Genomic DNA, 11,817 nt, shown 5'->3' with positions numbered 1-11,817 from the left:
AGATAATGAAAGAGAGAGAGTGTGTGACAAAGAAATAAAGACAGGTGAGAAAGAAGATGTAATAGATCAAGAAAGAGGAAAATTTAAGTGGAAGAGGGACTCAAACATCAGAAGTGGAGAGATGGGAAACCGGAAGTTCAATAAATTCATACACCTTTTATGCCATATTTAGAGGGGAAATTGCAAAACAGAGAAGACTAACATCCTTGTTTTTTATTTAAAGGGGAGCTCCCTTTTAAAAGAGAGAGTGACTATATTCATGCTTTTTTTCATCCTTGTCGGCTGAAATTACATAAATGAATTCCTTCCCTGCACACCGGTATCTGCTTTTGCAAGTAAAATGTCAAGTAGAAAATGTCAGAAAAACAAAAAGAAATCCTCATTCACACGCTGATAAGTCCAAACTAGTGGTTAAAATTGATCTTAAGTCATTTGTAAGGATAGTTAAGTACCAATCAAAAATTTAATTCCCTTACTAGTAGTATTTTAGTAAGGGTCGATCCCTCAGGGAGCTAGGTAACCAGTTAGGATGAATTTCAATTAGTATTTCAAGTTCAAGTTTTGCATAAACCCTGTTTTGGAATGTTTTTAGTGATTAAGCAGGTTTATGTTCAATTAATATAGATGACATGAATTTTACCAAGTGTGAAAAAATTTTCGTAGGAAGCTTAGACGGAGAATGATTTTTGAGAATTTTTCAGAATTTTTTTATCGTCTCTAGAGAGATATAAAAAATTCTGAATTTAATTGAGTGAGAAAACGAGTGGGGGAGAGAGATAGCGCACAAATGTTGGCGATTCTGCCGCTGTTTGTGCGCTAGGCTTCACCGCTCCGCCGCTAGTCGCGCACGCGGAGGTCCTCTCACGTGTGGTGGACCAAAACAACGATATCTGGAGTTCCAGATATCGGTTTGACACATGTGAGTAGGCGTTGGAAAGCTTGAGACGTTGGCTATCTGCCTATGATAGCCAAGAAACAACTTAAGAGAATTATAAATGGATATAGGGTAAAAATAAGCACGTAACCTTTGTGTCACACCCCAAAGGGCCCAAGGTTGTTGCTCCAGCTCCCTACCAATTGGCTTCAAGATCCAGGACGCTTCTAGGAGACTCCTTGCACCTTCTGAATGAAGTTAAACCCAGGAACAAGCTCAAGAAAGAAAGAAAGTGAACAAAAAAATACTAAATTCTTGGATGCCCTCAAGGAGGGTGAGGGGGGCCCTTTTATAGGGGTACATGTGTTTGTTTCAGCCATTCTTGGTGGTTGGATTATGGATGAACGTCCACTATTGAGTTCTTGAGGCCTCAATTCGGGTGATCAGACCCCAACCAACCAGATTCTTTCCCTCCAGGTCGAATTTGGAGGGAAAAGAACAAGTTGGTTAGAGTTAGTTACAAGTCATCTCTAGCCCTTGGATTTGGGTTGGAATGGATGGGTGGATGGGTTCCACCTCATGGATCCTGGGCTGGATCTCGACCCTGGGCTCTCCTCCAACCAGGATCTGCCAGCTGGAGTCACCCTCATGTGTCTTGATCAACCTGGAAGCCTCCAATGACGTTCTAGAAGGTTTCCTTCAAGCTCCTTTATACCTAGCCTATCAATTGAGACAACTCCGCTGGTTAGCATGCATCTTTTTCTTGATTGCTCCTTTTGATATGAAATTTTGTCCCAATCCTCAAGACTCTTGTCTTGACTTCCCCATAAAATTTCGTAATTTTATGACCTTCAAAAGTCAACCTTGACCTGAAGAGTCAACACACTAGGGAAATCGTTAGATTCATATCCCACTTGACTCATTGAGTCAAGTGGGGGTTAGAAATATCCCTCAAATCCTCTTAAAAGTAAATCCCAAGCCGTGTAACTTGTGAAATGCATGTCAAAGCATTGACGGAAACATTAATTAAGTAAAAATATACGCTTTTTAATCATTGGGAAAGTGAAAAGGCCTGGTCTCATTACTATACAAAATAAGCATTATTTGGCAATGTTGTACTTACTTTTAGGAGATTTAAGATGAATAATGCATGGAAATGAATACCCTTATTTGATTTTACCACACGTATTTCCTCTTAACTTTATGATGTTAGTCAAACGTCCAACTGAATCACAGCCAATATCTAGGGTTTGATGATCCATTTCCTGAACTTGAGTATTTTTGTTTTTGAAAGAAAGCATAACATAAGTTTTAAGAGTAGATAAATATCATCCTCGGCGCTCCATCCTTGCTTGAACACTAAGTACCGTCATTATTATGCAAGGATAAACGTCTACAGATGAAGCCGCGGCTGGCATCAGATCAATCGTAATTGCCTGGCATAAAATTATTAAACGAACCGTTAGTAAAAGAAAGATAAGCCTATAAATATACGCCAATAATATAGAATTCATGACGGCCACGAAGAAGAGAAGAGATGAAGCGCAAAATGCTTGATGTTTGAACGATACAAATAAGTATTAAACTGGAAGGTAATTAAAATAAAGATAAATCTATAAATATATGCCAATAAAATCATCAGGAACATATAAATATCAGACGAAAACAAAATATTATTACTTTTTCGCATGTCTGACCTCACCATGTGTGGAATTATCCGAGCCACTTAATGGTTGATACTCTGGTTCTCTCGAATGTCAGTTTCTGAGGAGATAGCTAATTCTATTGCACCACAGTAGATAAAAAATGAAATACTTAATTAATTGTTAATGCTACACCATTGTTCCAGCCAATGACAATGTACAACAAACCTCACAAAACATACAATTTATGACAGCAGAAGGTAAGCAGAAATTTGTTCGCGAGTTTCTTATCATCACCAGAATCCTATTCTATGAAATAGGATTATTATTTATCGATCAAACTATAATTCATAAAAATAATAAGCACATTAATAACAATATCAAAGAAAAATGGAAAAAGCTACCTGCAGAGAGCAGCATGTCGATTGTTCAAGGTAACAGGGCCGCGTGGTTTTATTAGTGGAACCTTTGAGTAGCAAGAAATTGCGTACATATAAAACAAAACAAAGTTGTCCAAGGACCACGCTTAGTAATAAGCTCGCGTAGATTAAACAGAAAATTCGTGCAACAATTTATGATTTTTGCAGAAAAATTGATTTTCACAGAAAATTAAGACCATTAAAAGATCTACCAACAAAAGAAAATTCACGCTAATAATTAACTGGTAAAAGTTTAAATCATCTGAAAACATTCCCATGACAACCGGCCAGTTGTCTTCTTGAAACTCCATGACGCTCAAATAGTATAATTGATCACGGCAGATTATACTGCCAACATTATCCTCGACCCATGCAATTTTGAGACATGAATATGAAAACAACAACAAAAAATCATGGACAACCAGCGAAGGAAGTCGTGTAACTATGAAAGAAACAACAAATCGAACGAAGAACACATCCAAACATCAAGATCTATAATTACCAAGCGAAATTATAGATCAACAGCATCTGCTGTTGATCCATTTTCAGCGGAAGATAGATTAGAAAATAGATTCATTTACACATGAAATACTTTACCACTCCAATGCAAAAGTAGCTCATGCGAGAGAGAAATCAAGCGAGAGAGAAAGAGAGTGCAGAGAGAGAGAGATAGAGTTCATGTGAGAGAAGAAGAGAGTGCAGAGAGAGAGTAAGAGATCATGCGAGAGAGAGAGAGAGAGAGCAAGGGGGAAGAGATAAATAATCCCCACTCCAATGAGTTCATGCAAGAGAGGGAGAGAGAGAGAGGTCACGTGAGAGAGAGAGAGAGATCATGTGAGAGAGAGATCACGCGAGAGAGAAAGAGAGTGCAGAGAGAAAGAGAGATCATGCAAGAGAGAGAGAGAGTGCAGAGAGAGAGAAAGAGATCATGCGAGAGATCAAGCGAGACAGAGAGAGAAATAGAGATCGAGCGAGCAAGGGGACTGAGACGCGTATCCCCACTCCGATGAGAACATGCGAGAGAGAGATCAAGCAAGAGAGAAAGACTGTGCAGAGACAGAGAGATAGAGATCGTGCGAGACAGAGAGAGTGCAGAGATAGAGAGGCCACCGTCGCCGTCAGCCGGTGACTCCCGTCCCAGCTTGGAGCTCGGCGCTTTCCTCGAGTCGGAGCCTGCACATACGACACGTACGAGCATCTCGTAGTTACATACCCATTAGGGTAACCGTCGGACGACGACACCGTCCGACGACACTTATGTACAAGTCCCATTGGTAAATTATGACGAGAGATTAACGCTTAACAATAGACTAGCCCAACAGTTCAATGTTCGAGCACAAAAGTTGAGAGTAGCTTGTGTGGAATGTGTGTTTACCCTTTTACATGAAATGTGTTGTTCCTGATGTTCAGTAGACAATGTGATATAATTTAATCAAATTATCTTATTTCATAAAAAATATATGTCAATATGAATAGATCTAGCTACCAAAGTGGTTTGCTGCACAAATTTAATAATAATGGTTAAGGGTTCACCAGGACTCTGAGACAGAGATAGAGAGAGAGAGCTGAAATTGTTTCAGAGTTAACCAATTAACATTTTTAATTGCCTAAATTTCCTTTCATCACGTGTGACCTGGGCATTGCTTGGTGAAGGGACAAAGACACATGACTGCTCCAGTGATGAGCACCATAAGTGTAATGAAATTTTAATATCCTGGGACACATGACGGGATAAGAGACATCACGTACTCCACATCATGCTCTCATTCTTTGCCACATGTCATTTGTCCCGTAATGTTGGAGCCGTCTCGTTCGGCAATGCGACATTTCCTATGTGGGAAATGATTTTTAGGGTTTTTTTATAATTTTTAAGGAGAGCATAAAGAAATTAACTAGTATTATTCAAGTTTTGAGTTATTTCCAGAGATCCCAGTGGAATGAATAGTTAACTTCATGCATCCTCCCTCCGGTATTGGGTCTAACAAATCAATAGTGCCCAAGAAGAGAACATACATATAAAAATATGTTATTTTCGCATGCCACATCAGCCACCTCCTTTTGGTCCGCGTGTCGAGTCAGGTGTATATGCGCTGACCTCTTTGACACATGTGTTGTTTACCTTATTGAGCCAACATTATTGGGCATAATAAATATACTGAGCCCAATAAATGAATATACATAGAAAGTTTAAAATCTGAACTGGTATAAGTATTTTCTCAGATTTTTGAGCTGAAAGTATGGAGAATTCAAATCATTCAATCGTACCCAACGAGGGAGGACTGAAGAGAACATTTTCGCCGTTGGCCCAAAATCCTCCCGGCAATCAAATTTCTCAGAATCTTAAAGTTTCGTGGATATTTGTACTGAATGATGTTCTTCTTGAAGAAAAGGACCCTGCTACATGGGCAACCGGTTGCCCCAAAGGAATCCTGGGCAACCGGGACACGTGGAAAAAAAGACTCCTTAACCTCATTTCTCATTTACCAAAATTGTTTTTGGCGCTCCTCTTCTTTGGCGCTCTCTCTCGCCCCTTTCATTTTCCTATATTCTCGCTCTCTTCCCGACGACCCTCCGGCAATCCTCTAAGATTCTCAAGATTCCGGAAAGCCCCGTTAGCGCATACAATCCAAATCCGCCAACAATCCAACGCCACGGCCATTCCGTTAACGTGTTCGAGCCGTCCTCCCTGATCGATCCGATGAACCCGTCTATGCATGATTTTCGCCTCAGCGTCACGTTCTCCGCCCCTTCCAGCCACTTCAACTCTGCGCGTTTCCATGGATGTCTACTAAGATGCATTCATGGATGGATAGTTTCAAAGATGCATGGATGGATGGCTAGATTGTTACGAAGATGCGAGGATGGATGGATAGAGAATTACGAATATGGCGGATTTGGATGGATGGATACGTAGAAAGCCCCATTTCTTGTGTTTCTCAAGAGTTTTTAGGCTTTTCTTGCTGATTGGGGCAGATAGTAGGCGACGGATTTCATTAGTCTTGAGAAGTAGACGGTTTTTTTTTCATCTAGTTTCTATTTCTTGTGATTTCTTCTTTTTATTTTGAGTAGCAATCGTTTTCCATTAGTCTCGACAACTAGGGTTGTCCAAAATCCCTTTGATTCCTTGCTTTCTCCAGCGTTAGATCGTTCGGAAGCCCTCGAATTCTTAGTCGAATCCCCTTCTGCCTATGAGATCTTTCAAATCCTGCTTTCACAACCTTTCCCGCGCTGGATCTCCGTAGAAAAAACAAGGAAAATCCTTCAATTGCGTCCTCCACTCTGCTCATCATCATCATCATCATCAACTTCTTCTTCTTCTTTGATCTCCGCAACGGCCTCCAAGCCGCGTAAAATTGGGCATTCTAGGATGGCCGTGGCGTTCACATGCGTGTCTCTGTGGCTGTGAGGGCAGGCGGGGCAAAGATCATCTTCACTGCGACTCCTCCTCGTCCGCCGGATCTGCCATGAACACTTTATCCGAGGTTGGGTTCAGAGAAGTTGAACGCGGGCAGGAGGAAGACGAAGACGATGAGGTCAGCCCGGCTGCGTCGCAAGTGGCAGAGTCGCGAAGAGCGCTGGAGGAAGGTGGACAGGGAGTTCGACGTCGTCGTCGTTCCATCCGACGGCGGAGGCTGCCTCTCCGGCTCCGAATCCGACGACTCAGACTGGTCCATCAGCTGGCTCGAGCCCCACGCGCCCAACTTCTTCGCCGACGCCGAGCCACCCGAGCTCGACCCCGAGTCCAGCTTCGCCATCGTCGTCCCCTGCTACGCTGCCCCCGCCGCGACCGCGCCACCGACCTCTCTCCCAACATCCTCCCTGGTCAGTCCAAAGATCGACCGAAAGAACAAACCAACGGTTGAGTTGAATCTCCGTTTACTTGGTCTGATCTTGCGGTTGGATTTTCTCGCAGATGGAAACCTCTATGTGGAGCAGAACCTCTCCGCTCTCAGGCAGAGCTGATAGAGACCAAGGCTCAAATTTTTTATGTAAATCGATGCCGGCCTGTGGGGCTAATCTTGTTATCTCTGTAAATATTTGTTTTTTATACAAGTCTCCGTTCTCCCCTCAACTAGACCCACTAAAAAAGAGAAAGAGAAAGCAATATTTGATCTTATCAACACGCAAACATGATGGTGGTAGAGCTAGTGGGAGAAGGAAACTCGGTGCGCTATCTTGGCTCCTCTGCCTTCGGCGATGTAGAGACCCACATGGACGGATGGCAAGGTAAACTTTTATCTCCAGGTGGGAAAGTTATTTTAATCAATCATGTATTGAACAGCATTCCCATTCATACATTAGCTATTCTTGACGCCCCCATGAAAATTATAGATTCTATACACAAAATCATGGCAAATTTTCTATGGTCTAACAATGATGGCAACAAAAAACATCATTGAACATCGTGGAAAAATGTTTGCTACCCTCTAGATGAGAGTGGGCTAGGAATTAGAACCCTAGCAGAAACCATAAAAATTCTTCGAATCAAAAGGGCATGGTCTTTTCATACGAAAGATACCTTATGGGCATCATTGATTAGAGCAAAGTTTGGAAAACTGGACTCAATGATATCTACGCGATACGTACCAAAACGTATTCAGAACCTCATAGAAAGCTGGGAGGAAATGAATGACGTCATTCAGTGGTCTATAGGCGAAGGAGAAGTTTTGGTGTGGAAAAAAAATTGGGCAGGACTTGGATGTCTAGGAAATCTTCCAAACATCCAGATTCGGGATCAAAATATAAGGGTTAAGGATTTGATAAATCACCAATGGGATCAATACCTTCGGCAAGACGGAGTTGAGGACACCATAATATCACAAATTAAGCAGGAAAATATACGTATTTCTAATCATCCTGACCAACCCATTTGGACATTGACTACCCATCGAAATTTCACAACTAAATCTGCATGGGAATATTTTAGGGCCAAACAACCCAAAATTCACATTTTTTGCTGCTGTTTGGAAGATGAGAATTCCCACGAAAATACAATTTTTCATGTGGCGTTCACTAAAAAATATTTTACCACTAGAAAGGAATGTAAAAGCTATCGGAATACAAATTGCTTCTAAATGTGTATGCTGCCTTAAAAGTCCACAGATGGAAGACATGGAACACTTATTCTTTCACGGTGAATCTGCGCTAGCGGTATGGAAGTGGTTCCTAGCAAAATGGGATATACCTCACAGGTACAATTTATCATTTACGCAATTGTTAGAATCCTTCCTGAAGACAAAGACCAAGGAAAGCAAAGCATATTGTTTTAAAAAAATTTCATTTGTGTTCATGCTATGGGAAATATGGAAATATCGAAATAAAAGAAAATGGGAAGGTATGACTGTCAATGACCAAACTATTATTCATGCGGTAACCAATATGATGAGACTGACTAAATATACTATCACCCCTACCAAAATAACATCTCCCACTAATTGGAGAGGACTATGCAATTGGAATTTTACATTCGGGCATACATTGTATATTTACATGACTCAAATTATTCGTTGGGTATCACCCCCATCTTTAAAATTCAAATTGAATATAGATAGTACTTCTAAAGGTAATCAAGGATTATCATCAGGAGGGGTCATACTTAGAGATCAAAGGGGAAATTTAATTTTTGCGTTTTCAAATTTATATGAACTAGGAACCAACATGGTAGCCGAATGTAGGTCACTATTGGATGGACTTGAGTTATGTGAACAATTTGGCTTTCATGACATTTGGGTGGAATCAGATTCAAAAGCAATGTGTGATATGATCAATTCACAGAAATGCAATAAATGGAAACTGAAAAATTGGTGGAATAAAATCCTAACACATATGCATCAAATTAAACATATCTCACATATTTTCCGCGAAGGTAATTATGTTGCTGATGCTCTTGCTAACCATGCTTTAGTTCAGAAAGAACAAGTTTTTTGCAGGGAAGAGGACTTGCCCACAATGGTTTGTGGGAAATTAAGGAGAGATCATCTAGGGATGCCCTATCTTAAAATTCGGAAGCACATACAGCAAGCGCAAGGGAAGACATGAAGATAGAAAGTGCAATCGTTGAACACTGCAAATTTGAAGTACAGGCCAACAAGATCATTCCTAAACACCATGTTGAGATAAGCTGAGTCCGGAAGCAAGCGAATCAGGTGCACACTTTCCTTAATCGAATCACCTTACATACAGTATATGCATGATGTTAATTCCTAATATCTAGTATTGCATCATAATTTGAAAACACACGCATTCCAGTAATATTGCATATGCATCAAGACATTCTAATGCATCCATGATCATAATTCTGAATTTAAACTATCCATACATACACAAGAAAGTATCCTTACTATCCTTGATGAGCTAATATTCCATAGAAGATAAGGGAGAACATTGGACTCTTTCATGACCATTATGGAAATAACTGCCCTAGTTTTCAGCATGATACACCAGGTCTTGTATCGTCAGCTACATATAGTGTAAGCTTGTATCCGTAGAGTCTTTGATTAATGCAGCTGAAGGCGACCGGAGGAACCAATACATCAAATGGGGAGAAACGAAGAATTCATACTATAGAACAGAGTTCAATAACCTAGAAGCAATTGCATCAAAAGAGATGCATGAAAAGCGGAAAACACCAAAAATCTAGAAGCGGTGACATCAAAAGAAATGCAGGAAAAGCCCAAAACACCAAAAATTCAGAAGCGATGGCATTAAAAGAAATGCATGAAAAGCCTAAACAGCAAAAAACAAAAAATTTATAGCCAACAAGAAGCTGAGGCACAATATACTATTGATCATACCTGAGGAAAGCATATCAAAGCCGCCCAAGACCTGAGCAATACAGTTCTGCTATCATCATATATCCAATTCACTCCCCAGGCGATTGATGCTAACTCTCATCCAATTCATCTGTCTTTGGAACTGGCTTTGGGGAAACAAGAGTATACTATGTGCAGCTAATTGGTAACGTATTTGTTGTGTCCTTGAAGCATAGGTTTCAGCCATGATCATTGTGGTTATGATTGTGTCCAGCTATCCCCTGATAATAATATGGAATATGAAAATCACAAGGATAGTAAGGTCATTTAAACACTACAATCAAATAAAGAGCTAAGAAAGTTTTTCATGGAAAAATATTTTTCCCATATAAATTTTATTCCAAACTCTCTGTTGCAAGATCAACATATACATATTTACAATTACATAATCATCTTTTTGGTGTAAATGACAGATACACAGGATTACGCCATGGGGGGAACGTGGATCCCAACAGAGCTGCAAGCGCAAAAGCAACAAGATACTAAAAATAGCAAAGGGGATAACGAGAAGAAGTATCACACTATGGACAGCAGGAACAATGTATCAAGCGCTCGCTACCTTCCATACTGATGTAATACGACCTGCCGGGATCGGTCGGCTCCTATTACGCCACAGGAAACAATGAATAAGTTCGTGAAAGATAAGAATGTATGCTGATAAAGAAAATGTCGAATGAAAAATAAATCGGTCGTTCACAAGTGGGGAAGAAGGCCCTCGTCGATAAAGGGGAAGATATTGATCCGAGGTCAAACTCCCAATGACCCTATTGACCAACTAGATGACTAAACTGTGAGGAGCATTTGACAGCCCTAGGATGTTTGGCGCCTAAGTCAACGAGTACACTTTCAACCACAAGAAAAGTCCTAGCTCTCAGCGATGGTGGCTATCCTATCAAGAGAGTACGCTCTCGGCGGAGGACGTGATAGCGGGAGACGACACTAGATGAAGTAATAATACTGGTAACGATGGAGAGGAGACGGGCGGGTACCTTGTATGTCGATAGTCCACGGCGCAGGTAACACCCGATTCGGTGACGAAGCTTGGATCAGCGCCGGAGGGCAGGGACAGGTAGCAGCTCGATGGACAGGGCACGGAGGAAGGTGCCGGTGCTGGCAGGTACACGGATGCCGGCGGGCACGGCGCAGCGCGCGGCACTGGGCGGGCCTCACAACCCCGCTTGCGGCCACGCGCGCCGCCAGCGCGCTGCGCGCGCGCCTGTGCCCGCCGGCATCCGTGTACCTGTCAGCACCGGCACCTTCCTCCGTGCCCTGTCCATCGAGCTGCTACCTGTCCCTGCCCTCCGGCACTGATCCAAGCTTCGTCACCGAATCGGGCGTTATCTGCGCCGTGGACTATCGACATACAAGGTACCCGCCCGTATCCTCTCCATCGTTACCAGTATTATTACTTCATCCAGTGTCGTCTCCCGCTATCACGTCCTTCGCCGAGAGCGTACTCTCTTGATAGGATAGCCACCATCGCTTGTGCAGGAGCATGCACGCGCAGGCACGCAGATGAACGGGCACGGGACCGCGCGGGTGTAGCGGCATGCAGTCGCAGCGGCACGCGGGCGAGGTAGCGCGCTAGTGCGGGTTGCGCGAGCGCGGGATCGCGCGAGCACTCGGGGCGCGCAAGCATGGAGGTGCGCGAGCGCGGAGTTGCACCGGCTCGGGCGTGTGAGCGTGGGGCAGGGGGGCGTGGGGCTCGCGAGCAAGGTGCCGTGCGGGCGCGGGCGGCGTGTGAGCACGGCCGATGCGCGGGCTCGGGTGGCGCTCGGACGCGAGCAGCGCACGGGTGGATGGTGGGCGCGTGGACGCGCAGTCGCCGGCAGGGGCAGAGGTCGGTGGCAGTGGAGGATGGCGGTGGCGGTGGTGGCGGCGGTGGAGTGAATCTCGAGCCCAAGAGAGACATTCTTGGACGGTGACCGACCAAGAAGCGCTCAAGAACAGGAGTTTCTTGAAGGGTTTTGGAGGTGCCTTGGCGATTCCTCAGGGGATCCCTGAGGCGGGGTGTGTTGACGACGTTCTTGAATTTCTGGCTCCTCCGGAGTGATCTCGACGAAGGATCC

The 11,817-nt window shown here is 43.1% G+C and overlaps 1 protein-coding gene across 1 annotated transcript; it reads left to right on the top strand.

Moving 5' to 3' along the window:
- Nucleotides 1-6,456: 6,456 nt before the first annotated feature.
- LOC144709423 (uncharacterized) lies at nt 6,457-10,373 on the top strand. Its single transcript, XM_078582976.1, has 3 exons — nt 6,457-6,758; nt 6,850-7,163; nt 8,033-10,373. The coding sequence occupies exons 1-3, from the start codon at nt 6,465-6,467 to the stop codon at nt 8,973-8,975; spliced, it is 1,551 nt and encodes a 516-aa protein (XP_078439102.1). The 5' UTR covers nt 6,457-6,464; the 3' UTR covers nt 8,976-10,373.
- Nucleotides 10,374-11,817: the final 1,444 nt, after the last annotated feature.

This window comes from Wolffia australiana, chromosome 11 (genome assembly GCF_029677425.1).
Source record: "Wolffia australiana isolate 7733 chromosome 11, ASM2967742v1".
Taxonomy (NCBI): domain Eukaryota; kingdom Viridiplantae; phylum Streptophyta; class Magnoliopsida; order Alismatales; family Araceae; genus Wolffia; species Wolffia australiana.
The sequence above is the reverse complement of the archived record's forward strand: the minus strand, read 5'-3'. Positions and strand labels throughout refer to the sequence as shown.